Genomic DNA, 22,901 nt, shown 5'->3' on the forward strand with positions numbered 1-22,901 from the left:
TGCATTGATCTTTTCAGAGTGCTAATTTTTTTTAATTGGGATGTTGTGTGGTACAAAAATCTCATTGTATTATGTCAACAGAGTTACCTTTCTCAACATTGTGTATATACACAACAGTCAAAGTTTTGAAATCATCAAAAAAAATGTCAAGTTTGTCTGACAAAACTTTACAACCTAATTCCCACAACTTTTGATGAGGAAAGCAACTTCAAGGAGACATGTATAGAAAATGCAAAGCTTTTATTCACCACATAAAAGGAAACAACTAAACAACAACAACAAAAATCTATATATTAGTGTAAAAATCTTTTTTTTCTCTCTACTCGCCAAATATGTACAGATCCCGTTTCCAAATAACAATAGTAAAAAAGAAAAAAACTACCAAGATTAGCAAGGAATTTTTTTAAAAAATGAATAAAAAGCATTTGACAGGGTTGTGTGTGGGTGGAGAGAGACAAAAACATACACATCCGAATCATTAAATCTATATCACAGTCATCAATATTTACTCCTTGGAAACAAAAACATGACTGGGGATTTTGGAGAAATCTAAGGAAATTTAGTGCTCAAAGCTCATTCATTTCTCTGAGCACTTCACTCACCTTCACTTCCTTTGAGAAGCTCAGCTCAAGACTTTGCAAAGTGATTAGTGATTTCGCACCTTAAAGGCACTTGATTTTCCGAGAAGGCCCTTTAGCGTGGTGCCTCTTTCCCTCTACAAAAAATGAATGCACCCTAAAACACTAGTCCCCGATGAAAATCTCACTCCCCCAGACTCTACAGTACGGCATCTACAATTCCTTCCTCCAAGTCTCAGGAGGAAGGAAAAATTAAATTACAAACAATGATGCCCAGATCCCCAGCTGGTATCAACCAGCAGTAGTTGCATTGAGGTTGATTGGCATCAGCTGGGGATCTGGCACTGTTAGAACAAACAGTGTCTCTTGCTTTGTTAGAGCAGACCACCGGGCCCCTCTAGACCAGTCTCCCTCCTCTGAGGGTGGCCTGGTTGCCTCCAGGCCATTTCATTGTTGTCCCGTACCTTTGCCCCACTCCTCCCTTCCCCTGTCCATGTCAGTAGCAACTCCTACATCCAGTGTTCAGTTCACCCCAGTGCCATGAGACCAAGGCATTATTTTTTCCCCAGTGTTAGTCCAGTCCACGCAAAATAAAAATAATACAGAAGTCTGACCCCCAAAGCCAGTTCTGCCACATCCCCTTTGGAGTCAGCCCCACTGCAGGACGGCAGTGGGGAGGAAAGAAAAACCCTCCAAGGGATACAGAGGGGAAGAGTAAAAGGAGGAGTAAGGAGCAAGGAAGGATAGATGGGGAAAAAGGGAGTGAGAGACATAGAGGGGATGAGAGATGGTGACAGAGAAAGGGGATAGAAAGAAAGTGAGAGGGGGATATGGAGTGTGTGTGTGTATGTGTGTGAGTGAGAGAGAACGAAGAAAGGATGAATAGAAGAAGAAATAGATCAATAGAAAGGGTCAGGAATGCCTGGAGAGAGAAGTGAGCTAGCTAGCTAGAGTGGCAGGCAGGCTGGCCAGCCAGGGATGGACAGATTGAGGTAGGGCCAGACACAAGGACAGATGTCCCTTAAGACGCCCCAGTAGAGAAGCTTCCAGTTCCCAAATCCAGCTCCCCACCCAAGCTCCTGCACAGATGACCCACAGCTGTAGATGGAGAGATGCAGAATAGAAGCTGATGCCTGGGGGTCCGCATGGGCTGGCCCCCCCTCTGCTCAGCTTGGCTCACACCATATTGAGGGCGTCCTCAGACAGGAAGCGGTGGATGTGCTGGAAGGAGGGACGGTCCTTGGACTCGCGGACCCAGCAGCGCAGCATCACCTCATAGAGAGCCAGGGGACAGGCAGGGGGCCGGGACAGGTATATCTGGGGGGCAGAGAAGGGTCAGTGGATGCCTATCCCACAAGCCAGCCAGCTGTCCCGCCCTGGTGCCAGATCAGAGCCGGCACCCCTGTGACATACTATACCTCCATATTCACCCCTTGTATATGGTTATGATATATTTTGTGCAAACTATGCCTTGTGAGGTATCATTTGAAAAGTCATAACTTGCTGAACATCATTGTCCCATTAAAAGCTGTGTGAGTCATTGTATACTGACTTATGAGATTTTGCTACATGTTTGTTACTGAAACATATTGTGAGTTTGGGGAACGCCCACGGACTAGCTCCTCAGACATCACAAAGGACTGTAAACAAAGGCCTTGCACGTGACCCCAAATGTCACGAACCAGAAGGTGCGAGCAAGAAATATACAATTCACCTGAGAGATGCTTTGAACCTCATGTACACAGGGGATTGCTTTGTCTACACCCCAGCAGGGCGGGTGGGGAGTGTTCCTCAAGGAGAGGAGGAGGGTATAAAATAAACGACAATGGCATCTGCATCACCATCTCAACCCATGGACAGAAGATCGTTTGGAAGACAAAGAGAAGAATAATTGAACTGTGTGTTTGTGTGGGAGCAGGGAGAAGACTCACAGTTCTGGGGTGCAAGGCTGGGGCTGGGGGGATTTGTGGGTGTCTCCCTGTGTACCATTCATGAGTGGCTGGGAGAAGATTTGTGTAACTTTGCTAGGTGCGGCTTCCCATGCTGATGGCTGTGTGCGGGCAAAGTCTGGAGGGGCTCCCCTGAGCTAGGGAGCTAAGGGGGAGCAGTGATTCCACAGTCCAGGTTGTACCCTGGGGGATGTCATGACCCCCTAGAGGATACAGGCCCAATTCCCACTCCCTGAGCCACCTCTGGAGCCGGAGGGCCGCCAGTGCCCCCTAGAGGGGAAAGATCACGTGTCCCATTCCCCTTCTCCCCTGAACCAGCCATTCCAATGCCAGGGGCCGGATGGGAACCGGCGTCCCTGGGGGGAGAATTGCCCTGTCTCCGGTACCTGCTCGCCCTGGTCCCGGAAGAACTGTCCGGCATTCTCGATGACCTGCTCGTCGGTGAGCTCGCTGTAGGGTTGCTCCTGACACAGCATCAGCACCTCCCAGAGTGTCACCCCGAAGGCCCAGACGTCGCTGGCCGTGGTGAACTTCCCCTGCATTGGGGGGCAGGGTTAGTGTGGGTGGGGGAGAGGGGAGAAACCCCAAGACAGAACCCTGCCCCCCCATCCCACTCCTCTTTCCCCGCTCCCTCCTTCTGCCCCATCCTCCACTCCTTCTGCCCCGTTCCCTACCCAAATTCTCTCCACCTCGGAGCTGTAATGAGGCATTTTAGCGCCCAGGGTAAGCAAGCATATTTGTGCCCCCTAGAGGCGATGCATGGGGGGGCATGGAGGGTCATGTCCCCTGTCTCCCCCCCCCGCCCCAATATTTCTGCCTTCCATTTAGCACATAGGTTTTCAAACTGTGGGGAGCCCTTCCTCTCTGCCAGGGTGCACCCTACAGTTTAAAACAAATTACCTCCTGCCAGTGGATTGGAAGCTGGAGGGAGCCGGCACAGGCCCCTCCGCTCTCCTGCCACCTCTGCACACCCCCATACCATTCACTCCCTTTCCCCCTCCACTTTCTCCCTCTCTTCCACCCTTTTCACCTTCTCTCCTTTCCACACTCCTCTTTCCCCCTCCCTTCCTCCTTCTCCCCTTCCACACTCCCCCCTTTCCCTTTGCCCACTCCCTGTCCATTCCCCACTTCTACATTCCTCCCTTCTCCCCCAGGCCCTGCCCCTCTCCCCAACAGGTCCTGCCTCCTCTCCCTAGGAGGATGCACTCCCAAGCCATCCAGCAAATGGGCCGCACACTGCAGCTCAGGATGCGGGCATAGTCCTCCCTCCACTAGCCCCACCCCTTTCCCCAGGCCCAGCCCCCTCTCCACCAGACCCCACCTCCAGGGAGGCTCTCACCATGAGGATGCACTCCCAGGCCATCCAGCGGATGGGCAGCACGGCGCGCCCCTGGATGCGGTAGTAGTCCCCCGAGTAGAGGTTGCGACTCATGCCGAAGTCGGCGATCTTGATGGTGAAGCCCTCCCCCACCAGGCAATTGCGCGTGGCCAGGTCCCGGTGCACGAAGTTGAGAGAGGCCAGAAACTTCATCCCCGAGGCAATCTGAGCCGCCACGTGGACCAGCGTGGGGTAGCTGAACAGAGGGGGAGGGGAGGTCAGAGAGATTCCCAGCATGCACTGGGGCAGCTGAGCAAAGGAGGAGGGGATGTCAGAGATATTCCCAGCATGCACCGAGGTAGAGAAAGGGAGGGAACATTAGATATTCCCAGCATGCATCAGGACCCCTGGATCCCACACCCTGAGCCCCACACCAGGGTGCAGGGTTGGCTGGGCTAGGCCTCCTTGGCCTGCACGGGGGGCATGCAGTTGATACCTGATGGTAGGGGCATCGCTGGTGCTGCCCCCCAGCTTGTCCTCCAGCTCGTGGCTGCTGAGAAACTGGTTGAGGTCCCCGTTCTCCATGTACTCGGTGATCATGCACAGGGGGTCGTCCCGCACGCACACGCCCAGCAGCCGCACGATGTTGGGGTCCTTCAGCCGTGACATGATCTTCACCTCCTTCAGGAAGTCATTCCTTGGGGGTGGGGGAAAAGATCTCATCATGGTGCATTCACGAGGGAATAATCCACGGCTGTACAAGCATCCCCCTCGTGCAACGTTCTTGTGTTGCACAAGCATCCCTGTTGCACGCTCACAATAGGACAGCCTAAGGGGGCACAAGCTACCTTCTCGTGCACTCATGATGAGTAAGCCATGGTGAAACAATCATCTGCGTTGTGCAAAGGAAGGTCTCTGGTGACACACCTGTCTCCCCTGGTACAACAGGATGTTCTGAGTTTGCACGTGCATTCCCTTCTTGTGCACTCACAGTGGATGGTCCAAGGTGGAACAAGCATCCACCTCAGGCAATGGGATGTTCTGTGTTTGCACAACTGCCCCCCTTCCCCTGTGCACTCACAAAAGATGGTTTGAGGTCGCAGAAGCATCCTTCCTTGTGAATCAGGACATGCCATGTTTGCACATGTACCCTTCCTCGTGCACTCACAAGGGATGGCCTGAGGTCTCACAAGGAACTCTCCATGTACAGCAGGAGATACTGTGTCTCCACGATCACTCCCCCCGCGTGCAATGAGATGCTCAATATTTGCACAAGCATCGTCCCCCACCTCTCTCCCCCTCCCCCCGCACCCCTCGTGCACTCACCTGGCATTCTTGGTTGCATCAGAGCGCAGGATTTTCACGGCCACCAGCAGCGGGCGTCCCTTGCGCACGTTGAATGGGAACTCCAGAATGGGCAGATCCTGGGGACTTTCTATCTCACAGAGATGCACCTGGGAGGTAGGGGTAGGGTGGGCAGAGAGCAGCAGCCAATCAATACCGGGCAGGGTCAGCCACATCACCCGCCCACTAATACACCCTCCCCTGGACTCAGCACGGCCTCCCAGATCCTTCTGCCTATAAAATAGTCCCCCCGCTTCCTCAGAGCAGAGAGAGGGATGGGGAAAGAGATGGAGGAAGGTGTGGAGGGGAAAACAGGTCTACAGAGAAAGACAGACAGAAGCAAAGGGGGGTTGGGAAAAGAGATAGACAGAAGGTGAGAGTGAAAGGGAGAGAGAGAAAATAAGAGACAAGGCTGGCTGGAGGGAGAACAGACAGATGGATAGAGAGAAAGAAGAATGAAGAAGGGAAGAGAATAAAATAATTAATTATGAAATAACACAAAAGGCTGAACCAAAGGAACGAACAAATGAAAGAACGAACAAAAGAATGGAGGAAAAAGAATGAAAGAACAAATGGATCAAAGACCGTATAAATGAATGCACAGACAAACAAACACAGGAAGAAACAAAAGAACGAATAAAAACTACTGACTGAAGAAAAGAATGAACAAATGAGTGAAGAAGAGAATGGAAGTACCAAGGGAAGAAGAAATGAACAAAAGGCTCAGGGGAGGACCAAAGGAATGAAGACTGGAAGAACGGATGAAAGCACAACGCGAAGGATGCAATGGGAGAATGAGCAGAAGTGAAAACAGGCGGAGAGCTGGGACGGTGGAGGGGGGCTAGGGACAGCCAGAGGGGCACATGAGATTCAGGGACCCACCTCTCCAAACTGCCCCTCCCCTAGCTTCTCCTTGAAGAGGAGACGCCCCCGGGGGAACTCCCCTAGGGCCATGTCCTTGCCGGCCAGCGCGTCCACGGCCACAGCGGGCACGGCGTAGGTGTTCCCGCCCGTCACCCCCTGCAGGTTGATAATGTCTGCCTCGGCGTAGTGCGGGACATTGTTCTGCGCCACGGCCTGGGCCCCGGCAGGGTCTGGTTCCATGTAGTCACCGCTGCAGGCTGCGGGGGGCAAAGAGACCGGGGGTTAGCGGGGACGTTCCTGTCAGCTGGGAGACCCTGATATGCTCCACCTCAGAGCTGGCTGCATCTCAGTGCTGGGATCCCTGTATAAACAGCTGCCCCATCCAAGAGCTGGCTGCCTCTCAGTGATGGATGTGGGATCCCTGTATAAACAGCTGCCCCACCCCAGAAGCAGCCGCATCTAAGCACCAGGCAAGGGATCCATGTATAGACAGCGCCCCATTCCAGAGGCAGCTGCATGTCAGTGCCAGATGAGGGATCCCTGTATAAACAGCTGCCCCACCCCAGAAGCAGCCGCATCTCAATGCCAGACAAGGGATCCATGTATGAACAGCTGCCCCAGCCCAGAAGCGGTTGCATATCAGGTGAGGGATCCTTCTGCAGCATTGTTATGTGTGAACGTGCCCCGCCCCAGAGCCAGCTGCATCCTGGCACCAGGATGAGGAATCCTGCAGAGCTGAAGGTACAATGTTATCTCTTATCAAAGCCCCGACCCCTCCCGGTCCCATAAGCCAAAGCAGAGAGGTTCATGGGAGCAGAGGGCCACGGGTCAATGCCAACCTGGGTTATACATGCAGACAGGGTGGAAGGTCAGACAGGTGGGAAGCAGAGAGCGCCCCCTAGAGGGGGACGGAGGAATGCAGCCCACGAGCTGCTGCGCTCCCAGGTCGGGCCGCCAGGTGGCGCCCTCCTTACCATCTGTGTTGATTGGCTTAGCCCCGTCGGCTGGCGGGCGAGCGAGCCCTCCCATTGGCTGGGCGTATGTGGCCAGGAAGAGCCGATAGGCCGGGTTGTTGAGCAGCAGAGCTGTCGGGAGAAGGGGAGGTGGGGCGAGGATGGGAGGGAGAGACAAGCGGATGGATGAGAACAGACTGACAGACGCACACGAGAGGGGTGGGGCATGGGGAAGGGGGCGGGGCTGCATATGCTCCTCCCCTTTTAGCCCCCATCTTTCCCAAGACAATGGAAGGGAGATGAACATGCCTGACACATGAGGGTAATAAAGGCAGGCCCCTTCTTTGGGGCAATAGAACCCAGGAGTCCTGGCTCCCAGCCCCCTGGCTCTAACCACTAGACCCCACTTCCCTCCCAGAGCTGGGCATCAGTCACTCTCTGTGGCCATGAATGGGGGAGGACACACAAGATGAGATGGGAGGGGAGGGGTAAACACAGCAGGATGGGGGCGGGGGGTCCCAAATCTGCAGCTGAGGGGGGAGGGGCAGCACCAGAGAAGGGGTCATGGGAGGAAGCCGTCTCCCCCTTCCATCTCTCTGCCCACCCCAGATTTTCCCTCCTTTCATCTTTCCTTCCTGGCTTTCTCTGTCCCCCCTTACTGCAGCCCCCCTGTTCTGTGCCATGGGCTTCCTTTCCTCCATCTGGCCCTTCCCCATTCACGCTCTCCATGCCCCACTCTCTCTCTCATTCCTGCTCTTTCTTCTTCCTCCACCCCCTGAAATCCCTGCATCTCTCCACCTCTCTGTCTCTGCCTTTCCTTCCCTCCCTGTCCTACCCACTTCTCTATTTCTCCCTCGATCCGTCAGTCAATCCATCTATTGCTTCATCCTTCCAACTGTCCATCTGTCTATATGTCCATCCATCCATCTCTCCATTCCTTCATCCACCTGTCCATCATCCAGCCCTCCTTCTATTTATCCATCCATCCCTTCATCCACCTGTCAGTCCATCCATCCATGTGGTCATCATCCATCCACCTATTTGCCCATCCATCTATCCATCCCTTCATCCACCTGTCCATCATCATAGAATCATAGAATCATAGAATATCAGGGTTGGAAGGGACCTCAGGAGGTATCTAGTCCAACCCCCTGCTCAAAGCAGGACCAATTCCCAACTAAATCATCCCAGCCAGGGCTTTGTCAAGCCGGGCCTTAAAAACCTCCAAGGAAGGAGACTCCACCACCTCCCTAGGTAACGCATTCCAGTGCTTCACGACCCTCCTAGTGAAATAGTGTTTCCTAATATCCAACCTAGACCTCCCCCACTGCAACTTGAGACCATTGCTCCTTGTTCTGTCATCTGCCACCACTGAGAACAGCCGAGCTCCATCCTCTTTGGAACCCCCTATCCATCCATCCATCCACCCACCCACCTATTTATCCATCCATCCCTTCATCCACCTGTCAGTCCATCCATCCATGTGGTCATCATCCATCCATCCACCTATTTGTCCATCCATCTATCAGTCCCTTCATCCACCTGGCCACCATCCAGCCATCTATCTGTCTATTTGTCTAGCCATCTATCCATCCCTTCATCCTCTTGTCGGTCTATCCATCCATCCACTCATATGGTCATCCATCTGCACATTTTCCCATCTGTCCACCTATCCATCCACCTGTCAATCCATACAACCATCCGCCTGTCCGTCCATCCATCCAACCACCTACCCACCTGTCCATCTCTCCATCAATCCATTTGTCTGTCCATCCATCTGTCAACCCATCCACCTCTTTCTCCCACCCCTTCCTTCTACCATCCTGTTCCACCCAGTCCCCTTGGCCTTGGCTCTCCATGCTTGGGTGGATTCTCTCTCCCCACAGCATAGCTGCTGGGTCCCTCCGATCCCCTGCTCCTCACCGGAGTTCTCGGCACCATGGGGCAGCTCGGGCAATTTCATGCGGGCGCGGCTGGGCTCCTGATACTCGGTCTCCCCCGAGTGGATGCGCTCGTAGCGGTTCGAGTGGCGTTGGGAGCCCATCGTGTTGTTGATGACGATGGTGTCGCCCGGGACCGACAAGTGCACGGTCAGGTCGTCGTCGGAGATTCGCCGCTGGGCCTGAGAGGGGCGGCAGGGAGATCACACCAGCCCCTGCACTGACCACAATACCCCACTCTCTCCCCAAGGGTTAGGAATGAACCCAGGAGTCCGGGGGTCCCAGCCCCTGCTGCTGTAACCCACTAGACCCCAATCACAACCTCCAGAGCTTGGCCAGAACCCAGGTGTTCTGATTCATGTCTGCCCCACGAGATATAGAGCAGCACGCATGTTAAGGAATGTATAGGTATATGCTCTGTAATGCCACCCAATGGCAAATATAACACATGCTCACATCCCTACACAGCTCTGCCAGGGCCCCTCAATCCCGACCTGCAGCCCCCCTGGCCCCATCTCACTTACTTTCCCCAGGATCTTTTTCCAATATTGCCTCCAAAGTATGAGGAAGATGACCACCAATAGCAGCAGGATAATGGCCACCAGGCAGCCAATCAGAATGGAGGTATTGCTGTTATCATCCTTGGCGATTGGCTGGCCAGATTTAGACTCTCCTTGGACCTCGAGGTCTGAAATGGACAGAGACAAGGAGAAGCTTTGGGACCAGCCTCGCAATGGGTGGATCCCAGGGAAGAAGGCCACAGTAACCCCATGCGCTGTCCCACCCCTTGCCGAGTGGCTTACCCTGGAGTGTGAGGTTGGATGTGACCCCGGTGTCTCTGTGAAGGGTGGAGCCAGGGTCTTCCAGGACACGGGGGGCTGCAGCACCCCTGCCCGAGGGCCAGGGGCCAGCCATCGGGGGCCAGTGGCTTGTTCCAGAAACGGACCCGTCGTCCACCACATCTGGGGAAAGAGAAGCAGCGGATGAATGGAGGGCAAATGAAAGAATGAACTCAGCAACACACTCATTAAAGAATGAGAGGGGGGAAAAGAAGAACCAGTGAGTTAATGAACAACAGGAACCAACTAATTAATGAGCGAGAGAACTAGCAAACGAAAGAACAAAAAAAAAAGAGCTAACGAACCAACAAAACAACGCACGAATCAATGCAACCAACCAACCAACTAACCCACCAACCAGCGAACTAATCAACCACTAACCCACCAACCATCCAACCCATCACAAACGAACCGAAGTAACCAACACATTAAACAATGCAATAACCAACCAACCAAATCACAAGCCAATCAACCATTTCATTAAGGAACGGACCAGCCAGTGAACCCAACAAACAAACTAAACTAACCAGCCAACCAAGAAGCCAATCAATAAACTTACCAAACAGCTAACCAATGAACTAGCCGACCAACCAGCAAAATAAACCAGACAACCAATCAACCAGCCAACAAGCCAACCAACCATCAGCCAGCCAACCAGCGAACTAACCAACTAATGAAGAAAAACACCAAAAAATTGACAAAGGAAAGACAAGCGCACGAAAGAACTGACTAATTAATGAACAAATTAGTTAATTAAATAATGAGGGAACCTACAAAAAAATTATCCAATGACCCTGAATGAACAAACGAGCTAACAACCTAATTGAGTAATGGATTAGCTAGCTAACGAAGGAACCCAACTCACCCGAGAGGAAGGCGATCTCACTGAAGAGCATCCAAGTGCCGGAGAAATGGAAGTGGCATTGCAGGAAACGCCCGAGGTGCCCCTCAAGGGGCACGGTGACTGACCGGGCACTGGGGTCCTTGACGTCCACAGCCAGCTCATGGGAGACAAGTTCGGGCTCCCAGGCCGTGGGGAGGCTGCGTTTGAACCTGCAATCCACCTGCCGGAATATGCTCACCCCCCGCGTGTGCATGTTATTGCAGTAGATCTGGGGGAAGAAGGAGGGTCAGCCGTGGAGAGGATGCCAGTGCCCCATAGAGGGCAAATTCCCCCATTCCCGCACCCTTGAGCCAGCCAGTTCTTCCACCCTGGGGCTGGATGGGAGCCAGCGCCCCCTAGAGGGGACAGGCCCCCTACCCCATTCCCTATAACCAGACAGTCTTTGTCCTGGGTCCGGATGGTACCTTCATGTAAGTGAACACCCGCAGGCTGTCGAACTCAAACTCCATCTCCAGGTAGCCTTTGGGGAAGGAGTCATTTCTCCAGCCCACGTAGTCGTAGCCCGGCCAGACCCGCAGCTCCTTAGTCTGGGTGAAGTCATCCAGCCCCACCACGCCATCCGTCAGCTGCCCCAGCCCCCCGAACTGCAGCCTGCCAGGAGGAGACATAGCACCATGGACAGGGGTAATGCCAGCTCCCCACCCGCCCTGAGTCAGGTGCTGCACTGGGAGGGGGATGGCCCCAGGGGCCCCTCCAGACCCATAGGAGGGGCACTGGCTGGGACTTCTGGGTTCTTGCACTAAGGGAATGAGATGGGGGAGACCAGTGTATCAGGCTGGTACACTGGGGAACAGGAACGGGAACCTACAGGAAAGGTCGATCCACCCGTCTTCCAGTCTATCCATCCACCCACCAGATTCCCCCCTTCCATCCATCCACCCACCAGATCCATCAGATCTATCCATCTTCTGGTCTATCCATCCGCCCACCAGATTCACCCACCCATCCATCCATCTACTCACCCACCAGATCCATCCATCTTTTGATCTATCCATCCATCCATCATCAGATCTATCTCTCCATTCATCTGTCAAACCATCTTCAGTTCTACCTTGTCAGATCCATCCATCCACTCATTCTCGGACCTACCTATCCATTTACTCATCCATTCTCAGATCTAGCTGAGGGGGAAGGGGATTGTTTAGGGGACTAGGCAGGGAGGTCAGGGACGGTGGAGTGTTTGTTTAGGAGTTGGGGGGGTTCACCAGGGTGGACATGGGGCTCAGGGGGATGGGGGCTAGGGGACAAGGGTGGCAGGGTCAGCAGAGAGTGGAGTAGGGTGTGGAGTAGGGTGGGTCAGTGGTGGAGGGGTGGGGGACCGGGGCTGGGAGAAGGGTATGGGGGTGGTAAGAACTCACTTGCTGACACTGTAGCCATCATAGGTGGAGTCGTTGAGGTAGACAGGCTCCGGCTGGAGGGCCATGGTCTGGCCCAGGGGGGCGGTGTAGGACTGCAGCCCGTCTGCAGGAGGAGACACACAGGGACGTGCATCAGCCACCGGGACCCACACGATGTGGGGGAGGGTAGAGCGAAGTAGGGGGTGGGGGGGCCGGGAACCTCACCGCGCCAGATGCAGCCGTACAGCTCCACGCGCAGGCAGACGCTCATGACGCGGTCAGCGCGTGGGTAGAAGCGCACGTAGCGGGCGATGATGGGCGGCCCCAGGTCCTTCAGTACCACCTCGTTGGTGTTCTCGTTCCCAGATATCACCTGGGCAGGGAGGGGTTAATCACTCCCGGAGCCGGAGTCCCGCTCCTCGCGCCAGCCCCACCCACCCTGCTGGGACCTCCCCCACTGCCGGACATCACAGCCCTGGGCCCTATCACATCACAGCGCAACATCACAGGACACCATGGTGTTGCAATCCTTCTCCCCCCCATTTGATGTCATCTTTGTCTGATTGTGACATCACAGCCTAGAGTAATGTCATCACACTCTTGCGGTAACCTTATGAGCCCTGTAACATTGTGACCCCCACCACCGGTGTCATCAGAGTCACATGGCATGAGGATGTCACAGGCAGGTGGGCAAAGACTATGTCTGAAGGGGCGATGACATCACAGAGATGACTGTGATGTCACAGACAGTCGTGATGTCACACACAAGGGGCTGTGGTGTTACAGACAAGTCACGATGTCACAATGGGGTCATGAGGTCAAAGTCGCATTGAGGAGACCTCACAGAGGGTCATGAGGTCACTGACGATCATGTCACGTGGAGCTGTGACATCACAGGGAGACAATTATGATGTCACAGGGGGTGGTGATGGAAGGGGGAAGTCCAGCATGACAGAGCCTCGGCATGAAACCTACCTTCCCTAACTCACCGCCCCCCCCACATTGCCCCCTCTCCTGCCACTGCCCCCTCCCCACACTCTAAACCCCCTCTTCCTCCACCCCTTCAACCACCCCCCGTCCCCAATTCCCTCCCCTTCCCCTCTGCTCCTCCCCCCACATCCTGCTGCCCCAGCGGTCTGTCCCCTTCCCCCCTCCCTGTACCTCATTGCCCCAGCGGTCCCGCCAGGCGAGCCAGTGCCGCCGGTCGCGGCTGTAGTGGAGGCGGTAGGTCCGGGCAAACTCCTTGCCGTGGCCCCCCGCGTGGCGGCCCTGGGTGCCCACCAGGGTCAGGAAGTGCAGGCGCCGCAGGTCGACCTCCAGGAACTCGGCGTCGTTGGGATAAACGGGCCCCGCCGGGCACCACGCCCCGTCCCCGTCACTCGTGTCCAGCCTGCGCTCGAGGGAAGGGGGGGGACATGACACACACAGGGGGGTTAGCCCCAGTGTTATTGTAGGGTCTCTCGGAAATGCTGGGGCTGCCTGGGCAAGTTTGTTACTGTAGGGTCTCTCCTAAGATCTGAAGGTGGGTTATTATTGTAGGGTCTCTCATAAGATTTGGGACTGGGTTGTTATTGTAGGGTTGCCTCGCAGTCCTACATAGGCCCATTTGTTATCATAGCGTCTTTGATAAGGACCAGGGTTGCTTTGTTATTGTAGGGTCTCTCAGGAGATCTGGGGCTGGTTTGTTATTGTAGGGTCTCCCTGGAGGGCTGAGACTTATCATAGTGGGGGAGGGGGGGCTCTCACCGGCTGTGCTTGGCGGCCGTGGAGTCAGACCAGGCACTCGAGGCAGATAGATCCTCGTCAGGGATGGTTCGATCCTGCATGCCCAGTGCGTAGCGACACTTGGCTGCAGAGAGAGAGCGAATGGAGAATGGCTCCTATACACCCCCTAGCGCCCATCCAGCCCCTATACACCCCCTATAGCCCACCCAGCTCCTATAACCCATCCAGCCCCTATACACCCCCTATAGCCCACCCAGCCCCTATACACCCCCTATAGCCCACCCAGCTCCTATAACCCATCCAGCCCCTATACACCCCCTATAGCCCACCCAGCCCCTATAACCCATCCAGCCCCTATACACCCCCTATAGCCCACACAGCCCCTATAACCCATCCAGCCCCTATACACCCCCTAGAGCCCATCCAGCCCCTATAACCCATCCAGCCCCTATACACCCCCTATAGCCCACCCAGCCCCTATACACCCCCTATAGCCCACCCAGCTCCTATAACCCATCCAGCCCCTATACACCCCCTATAGCCCACACAGCCCCTATAACCCATCCAGCCCCTATACACCCCCTATAGCCCAGCCAGTCACAACACATCCCTGATAGTCCACCTGGGCCCTATATACCCCCTATAGTCCACCAAGAACCTATACACCCTGATAGTCCACTTAGTCCCTATAGCTCACCTGGCCCCAATACACCCCCTATAATCCCTATATACCCCCTATAGTCCCCCCAGCCCCAATAAATCCTAATAGCCCACCTGGGCCCGATACATCCCCTATAGCACACCTGGGCCCTATACATCCCCTATAGCCCCTATAAGCTCATCCATAGCTCGCCTGCCTCTATAACTCACCCAGCCCCTATATGTTCACTCTACCTGGCCCATATAGCGCATCCAGCCCCTATACACCTCACCAACGCCCCATACATGTCCCTATAAGGCAGCCATCTCCTCTACATTCCCCCTCAGACCCTATTCATCACGTCCACATGACCCTATACCCCTCCTCCCACCCCATCCTCCAGTCCCCTTACCTACCCCCCTCCACTGCCCCCAGCCCTAGCCGTTCCCCCCTAGCCCGAGGCAGAGAGACCGGCGGGGGGGGGGGGGGGTAACGCTGCCCACTCGGACCCCGGGGGCAGGGGGGTGATGGGTCTTCTAGCAGCGGGAGGGGGAGGAGAAAGGGGAAAGCCCCAATCCGGCCACCAGGGGGCGGCCCAGCCCCACACACAAGCCAAGCCACTTGGCCATGGCTCTGTCCTCCTGCTTTCACACTCAGTCTTTCACACTCACCTCAGCCCTCCCTTCCACACTCCCCCCTCCCCTCCCCTCTGCCCCCTCCCCTGCCCTCCACACCCCCACTCACCCCTCCCCTCCCTTCCATACTCACCTCTTCCCCCTTCCCCACTCACCCCTCCCTTCCACATTCCCCCCTCCCCTGCCTTCCCCACACACCCCTTCCCTCCCCTCTCCCCCCTTCCCCACTCCCCTCCCCTCCTTTCCCCACTCTCCACTCCCCTGCCTTCCCCACTCTCCCCTCCCCTGCCTTCCCACATTCCCCCCTCCCCTGCCTTCCCCACACACCCCTTCCCTCCCCTCTCCCCCCTTCCCCACTCCCCTTCCCTCCTTTCCCCACTCTCCCCTCCCCTGCCTTCCCACATTCCCCCCTCCCCCTCCCATCCCCACTCACCTCCCCCCTCCCCTCCCCTCCATTTCTGGCTCATATAGCCCGTAGCCCCTTGCCCGCCTACCCCTGCCTTGCCCCCTCTCCCGTCCAGGAGCACCCGACACCCCAGAACTACTCTCCTGGCCCGGGGCACAGCTGGAGGGGCAGTGAGGGACCTGAGTCTAGGCCGGGGGGGGGGGGGTCTCACCCATGCCCAGGGTGAGGAATTGGGGGGACACCCAGGGGGGCTGAGGAGCCGCAGGGCATTTCTCACTCTGTGTGTGTGACTGCCCCCTGCTGGTGGGAATCAGATCTGTTCTGTGCCTTAGTATGTACAGAGCATATTCGTGCGTGTGCATTAGCATGTACAGAACATACGAAGTCCTCCACACCCAACACCCCCTCCCCTACTCCTCCCCATCCCATCCCCCCTGATGCCCCCTGCTCCCAACTCATCCCCCGCACCCAGCACCCCCTCTCCGGTGTCCCTCACATCCTCTGCGCCCTGCGCCCCATCCCCCACTTGCACCCCATCCCCTGCTCCGCCCCATTCTTCCCTCTCCCCCCCATCAGCCACGCCTCTCCCCCCTCTGGCCTTTCCACTGTCGTTCAATCTTTCACCCCTCCGTTCTCTTATTGCTCCCTTCATCCCTTCGTTCACTCCTTCCTTCCTTCCTCCCTTCTTCCATTTCTCCATCCCTGCTCCTCCCCCCATCCCCGCCACGGCACTAGCTGACCACAAGCCCCTTTGCACAAGCCCCCCTCCACACACAAACACAACCCCCCGCCCCCCTGGCTGGTTTCTCCTAGAGATACCTAGATCAAAGTGCCCCTCCAGTTCCGATGCCTGGACAGACGCCAAGAGGAAGCTGCAAAGGATTATGGGTCTCATCGTGCTCCACCTGGTCTCAGCCCCTCAGGCCAGGTTAGGCTGGCAACAGGGTCTTCATGCCTGCAGAAAGGAGAAAGCAGGGTCAGTTCAGTGGGAACCGCTCACCCCGGCACCAAGATGCAGCCACCTCTGGGGCGGAACAGCTGGGTTACCCGCCACACAGCGATGCTGCTCCAGGATGGCTCGCCCGGCACTGAGATGCAGCTGCTTCTGGTGTGGGGCGACTGGGGAACAGCCACCCAGAACAGCCCGGCAAAGGGAAGGTTTGCCCAGAACTAAGGCTACATCTACACTACAGGTGGGGGTCTATTTAAGATACGCAAATTATTTGACATATCGCAGCCGACTTACCCCACTGTAGGGACGGCGGCAAAATCGACCTCCGCGGCTTCCCATCGACGGCGCTTACTCCCACCTCTGCTGGTGGAGTAAGAGTGTCGATTTGGGGATTGATCCCCGAGAGGTCGATTTCTACCCACCGATTCAGGCGGGTAGTGTAGACCCAGCCTTCGATGCAGCCAGCTCTGGGGTGTGGCAGAGGGTCGGGGAAGCTGATGAATGGGAAATCCTGCCCCTCCCCAGCCAGGGATGTTTCCTGCAGGTCCCCGCACTGGGAATCCCCAAGGGCTGAGTAACACACGCTGTGGAGCCAGGGCATCGCGGCTTCCTGCGATTGTCAGCGCTTCCCCGGCACAACAACGGGCGGAGGAGTGAACAGCCAGCGGGATACACACACGTGCCTGCATGGACACCACTGCCCCCACCTTCCATGCACGGACACCACTGATCCCGCCCCCCATGCACAGACACCACTGACCCCCAACACACACACATGCACGGACACCACTGCCTCCCCTCTCCCACATGAACTACTACATACACACACACACACACCCTGCTACACAACCCCCTACACACACACTCCAGCAGAGCTGTTTAGGACAGGAAGTGACTCCCAACTCCGCTTGGCACTGTGGGGAAGTTCCCGTGGATGAATGGGATCCTCACCCCCACTGGGATTTGACCAGGACACCGGGATTCACGCCTGGACTCTATTAAGGAGTCAGGACCTTGGGGGGAAAAATGGGACCTCCACCAGTACCACCCCTGCCCCGCTCCCTACAGCCCAGCGCCCCCTGCTGAGCCCCCTGCCCTGCTCCCTGCAGCCCAGCGCCCCCTGGTGCCTCCGCCCCGCTCCCTACAGCCCAGCGCCCCCTGCTGCCCCCCTGCCCCGCACCCTACAGCCCAGCGCCCCCTGCTGAGCCCCCTGCCCTGCTCCCTGCAGCCCAGCGCCCCCTGGTGCCCCCGCCCCGCTCCCTACAGCCCAGCGCCCCCTGCTGCCCCCCTGCCCCGCTCCCTACAGCCCAGCGCCCCCTGCTGAGCCCCCTGCCCTGCTCCCTGCAGCCCAGCGCCCCCTGGTGCCCCCCTACCCCACTCCCTACAGCCCAGCGCCCCCTGCTGCCCCCCTGCCCCGCTCCCTACAGCCCAGCGCCCCCTGCTGAGCCCCCTGCCCTGCTCCCTGCAGCCCAGCGCCCCCTGCTGCCCCCCTGCCCCGCTCCCTGCAGGCCAGCGCCCCCTGCTGCCCCCCTGCCCCGCTCCCTGCAGCCCAGCGCCCCCTGGTGCCCCCCTACCCCACTCCCTACAGCCCAGCGCCCCCTGCTGCCCCCCTGCCCCGCTCCCTGCAGGCCAGCGCCCCCTGCTGAGCCCCCCTGCCCCACTCCCTACAGCCCAGCGCTCCCTGCTGCCCCCCTGCCCCGCTCCCTACAGCCCAGCGCCCCCTGCTGAGCCCCCCTGCCCCGCTCCCTGCAGGCCAGCACCCCTGCTGCCCCCCTACCCCACTCCCCACAGCCCAGCGCCCCCTGCTGCCCCCCTGCCCCGCTCCCTGCAGACCAGCGCCCCCTGCTGCCCCCCTGCCCCGCTCCCTGCAGGCCAGCGCCCCCTGCTGCCCCCCGCCCCGCTCCCTGCAGGCCAGCGCCCCCTGCTGCCCCCCTGCCCCGCTCCCTGCAGGCCAGCGCCCCCTGCTGCCCCCCTGCCCCGCTCCCTACAGCCCAGCGCCCCCTGCTGCCCCCCTGCCCCGCTCCCTGCAGGCCAGCGCCCCCTGGTGCCCCCGCCCCGCTCCCTACAGCCCAGCGCCCCCTGCTGAGCCCCCCTGCCCCGCTCCCTACAGCCCAGCGCCCCCTGCTGCCCCCCTGCCCCGCTCCCTGCAGACCAGCGCCCCCTGCTGAGCCCCCCTGCCCCGCTCCCCACAGCCCAGCGCCCCCTGCTGCCCCCCTGCCCCGCTCCCCGCAGACCAGCGCCCCCTGCTGAGCCCCCCTGCCCCGCTCCCCACAGCCCAGCGCCCCCTGCTGCCCCCCTGCCCCGCTCCCCACAGCCCAGCGCCCCCTGCTGATTCCCACCCGCTCCCCACAGTCCAGCGCCCCCTAGTGAGCCCCATTCCCTGCAGCCCAGCGCCCCAACCAACCCCCTTTCCCAGCAGCAGGAGCCCCCTGGCTGCAGAGGGGAGGCTGTGTGGGTGTGGGGTGCCCCAGGCCAGCTGCTCCGACAACGCATTGCTGGAATGTCCCTCCCAACAGCTGCCTGTCTCTTGCCCTGGTAAACAGCAGCTGACAGGCTGGGGGCAGGGGGAGCTGGTGCCAAGTTGGATGGGGAGGGGAGGAATCAGGGCATGGAGGGTGGTTCCCTTTGTACCCACGAATGGGGCTGATCCCCAGAGCGGGCTACTGAAGCTGCTCAAAGCCAGGCTGGGTCCCACACAGGGGCTGGAGGGGCTCCCACCCAGAAGTGGGTGGGGAGATTCCTGAACATTAGACAGGCGCTGGATTCCGGCACAACTACCTGCAAAGGCCAAAGGGGGCTGCGGGTCGGGAGTGAGGGGCACCGTAGGGCAGGGCTAGCGGGGGGCCGCGGGTCAGGAGTGAGGGGCACGGCAGGGCAGGGCTAGCGGGGGGCCGCGGGTCAGGAGTGAGGGGCACGGCAGGGCTGGGCTAGCGGGGGGGCCGCGGGTCGGGAGTGGGGGGCACGGCAGGGCAGGGCTAGCGGGGGGCCGCGGGTCGGGAGTGAGGGGCACGGCAGGGCTGGGGTAGCGGGGGGCCGCGGGTCGGGAGTGAGGGGCACAGCAGGGCAGGGCTAGCCAGGGGCCGCGGATCAGGAGTGAGGGGCACCGCAGGGCAGGGCTAGCGGGGGGCCGCTGGTCGGGAATGAGGGGCACGGCAGGGCTGGGCTAGCCGGGGGCCGCGGGTCGGGAGTGAGGGGCACGGCAGGGCAGGGCTAGCGGGGGGGCCGCGGGTCGGGAGTGAGGGGCACCGCAGGGCTGGGCTAGCGGGGGGGCCGCGGGTCGGGAGTGAGGGGCACCGCAGGGCTGGGCTAGCGGGGGGGCCGCGGGTCGGGAGTGAGGGGCACCGCAGGGCTAGGCTAGCGGGGGCCGCGGGTCGGGAGTGAGGGGCACGGCAGGGCTGGGCTAGCGGGGGGCCGCGGGTCGGGAGTGAGGGGCACCGCAGGGCAGGGCTAGCGGGGGGCCACTGGTCGGGAGTGAGGGGCATCGCAGGGCAGGGCTAGCGGGGGGGCCGCGGGTCGGGAGTGAGGGGCACCGCAGGGCTAGGCTAGCGGGGGCCGCGGGTCGGGAGTGAGGGGCACGGCAGGGCTGGGCTAGCCGGGGGCCGCGGGTCGGGAGTGAGGGGCACGGCAGGGCAGGGCTAGCCGGGGGCCGCAGGTCGGGAGTGAGGGGCACGGCAGGGCAGGGCTAGCGGGGGGGGCCGCGGGTCGGGAGTGAGGGGCACCGCAGGGCTGGGCTAGCGGGGGCCGCGGGTCGGGAGTGAGGGGCACGGCAGGGCAGGGCTAGCGGGGGGCCGCGGGTCGGGAGTGAGGGGCACCGCAGGGCAGGGCTAGCGGGGGGCCGTGGGTCGGGAGTGAGGGGCACCGCAGGGCTGGGCTAGCGGGGGGCCGCGGGTCGGGAGTGAGGGGCACCGCAGGGCAGGGCTAGCGGGGGGCTGCGGGTCGAGAGTGAGGGGCACCGCAGGGCAGGGCTAGCGGGGGGCCGCGGGTCGGGAGTGAGGGGCACGGCAGGGCAGGGCTAGCGGGGGGCCGCGGGTTGGGAGTGAGGGGCACCACAGGGCAGTGTGTCTCTCACGCAGGACACTGTGCGGGCTGGTGCGTTGCTCGCGGCTGTCTCACATTCCTGGCACATCGCTGGCATTCCTCGCCCTGGCCTCCGTTCAATGAGTTTCCTTTTCTCCTGGAGCCCAGGGGCCCGAGGAGGTCACCGGGTCACCAGCCTCAGATGCTGGCAGAACAAGTCAAGGACCTTCCAGTTGCCAAGGGCACCAGATTAGACACCCCACACACACACACACACACCCCTCTGCCAGGGGGGCGGGGAATGGGGCAGGGGCCTGTCCCCTCTAGGGGGTGCCAGCTCCCATCCGGCCCCAGGGCGGGGACTGGTTGGCTCAGGGGCACAGGGAATGGGGCCCGGGGCCTGTCCCCTCTAGGGGGTGCCGGCTCTGATCTGGGCCCAGGGCGAGCGATTGGCTTGGGTGGTTCCCAAGCAAATGCAAATGCAAATGCAGTTACAACATAAGGCATTTTCCGCTGGCTGCCTGACTGAATGTCAGAGGCAGCTGGGTATGTGGGGCGCGCAGCCACGGTGACACAGCAGACAGCAGGGGAGGGTTAAGGGGCCCGCAGGCGACTTGCCCAACTTCAGCGATTTCTTGTCAGGACTCTTGGATTCTCTCCCCGACTTTGGAAGGGGAGTGGGGGCTAGTGGTTAGAGCAAGGGGGGGCTGGGAGCCAGGACACCTGGGTTCTCTCCCTGGCACTGGGAGGGGAGCTGCGTCTGGCAGGTTACAGCAGGGGGGGCTGGGAGCCAGGATGCCTGGGTTCTCTCCCTGGCACTGGGAGGGGAGCAGGGTCTGGGTGGGTTACAGCAGGGGGGGCTGGGAGCCAGGATGCCTGGGTTCTCTCCCCGGCTCTGGGAGGGGAGTGGGGTCTCGTGGGTTACAGCAGGGAGCTGGGAGCCAGGACACCTGGATTCTCTCCCTGGCACTGGGAAGGGAGTGGGGCCCAGTGGTTAGAGCAGGGGGCTGGATGTGTGGGGGAGTGTCTGTGTGGTTGCAATGCTCTGTGCGGGTGGGACCCGTGGGCCTGAGCGTGCCCTGTGGCGCCGTGAGCAGCATGTTACGTCTCCCCTCCCCCCATCTCATTGCCATGCTGCCCACGCGTCCCCGGCTCTATTCAGACCCAGCACAATGGCCTGGCTGGTTGCGGTTTGGGGGGGGAGAGAAGCCTAGACAGTGGTGGGGGCAGGGCGCGTGTACTCAACCTGTGCTAGACTGTGCACATGGGGAAGCAGGTGGGTCCACACACGCCCCTACTCTCCCTGAACAGCTTCTGCAAACACAACCTCTGGCATCTCATTAACCTTCAGCAAAACTCTCCTGGCTGCGAGTCAGCGCCCTGGCTAGCGCCCGAGCAAGACAGGCCAATGTGCTCGGTGGGGCCGCACAGACACACGCACAAAAGGGCTTTTTTCTTATCCTGGTTTCCCCTCCTCACGCAAAACACAAACCCAACCCTGAGATTCTGACCGATTTTCCCGTCCCGAATCGGGACAGAAAGTCCAAATTTCAAAACTAAAATAAAATTGGGAACAAAGAAAAGAAAAATGTCAGGCTGGGGGAGTGGAAATCAGCCAAACATTTTGTTCCCAGTCCAACCTCTCTTTACTTTCTGCTGAGTTCAGTTTTAAAAGCAACAAGTTGTTTCTCGCCGGCAAAAAAAAAGACACTTTTCATTCCAAAAATACCAACACCGGAGTTTTGGAAAGTTTCAGGAACAAAATTCCCCACGTTTTCCAGTCAGGCAGGATCAGCTTGAATGAATCAACATTTTTGGCAGGGGGGAAAGAAACGTTTTGTCAGAAAATTCCCAACCAGCCTGAAAGCACAGAGACCAGGCCAGGCACAGACACAGGGTGTCCAGACGTCCCAACCATACTGTATTGGGATCGTCCCGATATTCACGGCTTTGTCTTATATAGGTGCCTATTCCCTCCCACACACCTCATCCCGATTTTCCACACTTGCTTTCGGATCACCCTATGCGCACACCTCTCGAGCTCTGCCTCCAATGCATGCCAGCACCCCCCAAAACCCACAAGTCCCTCTCCCTGTGTAATATACCTCTGCCCGGCAGGTGGCACACTACCCAGCCAATCACTGCATGGGAACGGTCAAACTCTACCCTCCGCCCCCAATTCAAGTTGGGGTACTGGGGTTCAGACAGGAGGCAGGTGGAGAAAGAAAGAAAGAAAATTGGGGATCAAAGTCTGACTCTAACCCCAGAACCAGATCAGCTACCAGCAACTCCATCCAAACACACCAATCCCTGTCCTGTTCTAAAGTCCGTCTCAGCCATTCCCACCGGATATCTCCCCCACCCTGCTTAGGTACCACCCCACACCCAGCCTAATGGGGTCATGCCGGATTCACTCTGGGGTCACTGAGATCAGAAGCCGGCTCTGACTGCATTGAGGTTACTCCGGATTCACACCGGAGTCAGAATTTTGCCTGGCAAG

At 58.8% G+C, this 22,901-nt stretch overlaps 1 protein-coding gene across 3 annotated transcripts in view; it reads right to left on the reverse strand.

Annotated features, from left to right (window-relative positions):
- Window positions 1-223: 223 nt before the first annotated feature.
- The window catches only part of DDR1 (discoidin domain receptor tyrosine kinase 1), a 31,985-nt gene continuing 9,307 nt past the window's right edge, over window positions 224-22,901 (reverse strand). For 2 of the 3 annotated variants that reach the window (XM_054047119.1, XM_054047120.1), the window contains exons 2-18: window positions 16,252-16,387; window positions 13,773-13,875; window positions 13,188-13,416; window positions 12,252-12,399; window positions 12,048-12,150; window positions 11,094-11,280; window positions 10,651-10,897; window positions 9,750-9,908; window positions 9,471-9,634; window positions 8,930-9,128; window positions 7,028-7,138; window positions 6,072-6,310; window positions 5,172-5,299; window positions 4,342-4,542; window positions 3,867-4,101; window positions 2,914-3,063; window positions 224-1,895 (exon numbers count right to left, since the gene is read on the reverse strand). In XM_054047119.1, coding sequence (XP_053903094.1) covers window positions 1,755-1,895; window positions 2,914-3,063; window positions 3,867-4,101; window positions 4,342-4,542; window positions 5,172-5,299; window positions 6,072-6,310; window positions 7,028-7,138; window positions 8,930-9,128; window positions 9,471-9,634; window positions 9,750-9,908; window positions 10,651-10,897; window positions 11,094-11,280; window positions 12,048-12,150; window positions 12,252-12,399; window positions 13,188-13,416; window positions 13,773-13,875; window positions 16,252-16,327 — 2,820 coding nt within the window. In that variant the 5' untranslated portion in view covers window positions 16,328-16,387 and the 3' untranslated portion in view covers window positions 224-1,754. The remainder of the gene's footprint in view (window positions 1,896-2,913; window positions 3,064-3,866; window positions 4,102-4,341; window positions 4,543-5,171; window positions 5,300-6,071; window positions 6,311-7,027; window positions 7,139-8,929; window positions 9,129-9,470; window positions 9,635-9,749; window positions 9,909-10,650; window positions 10,898-11,093; window positions 11,281-12,047; window positions 12,151-12,251; window positions 12,400-13,187; window positions 13,417-13,772; window positions 13,876-16,251; window positions 16,388-22,901) is intronic. The other variant, XM_054047121.1, reaches the window with a different exon arrangement.

This window comes from Malaclemys terrapin, chromosome 13 (assembly GCF_027887155.1).
Source record: "Malaclemys terrapin pileata isolate rMalTer1 chromosome 13, rMalTer1.hap1, whole genome shotgun sequence".
NCBI lineage: Eukaryota > Metazoa > Chordata > Testudines > Emydidae > Malaclemys > Malaclemys terrapin.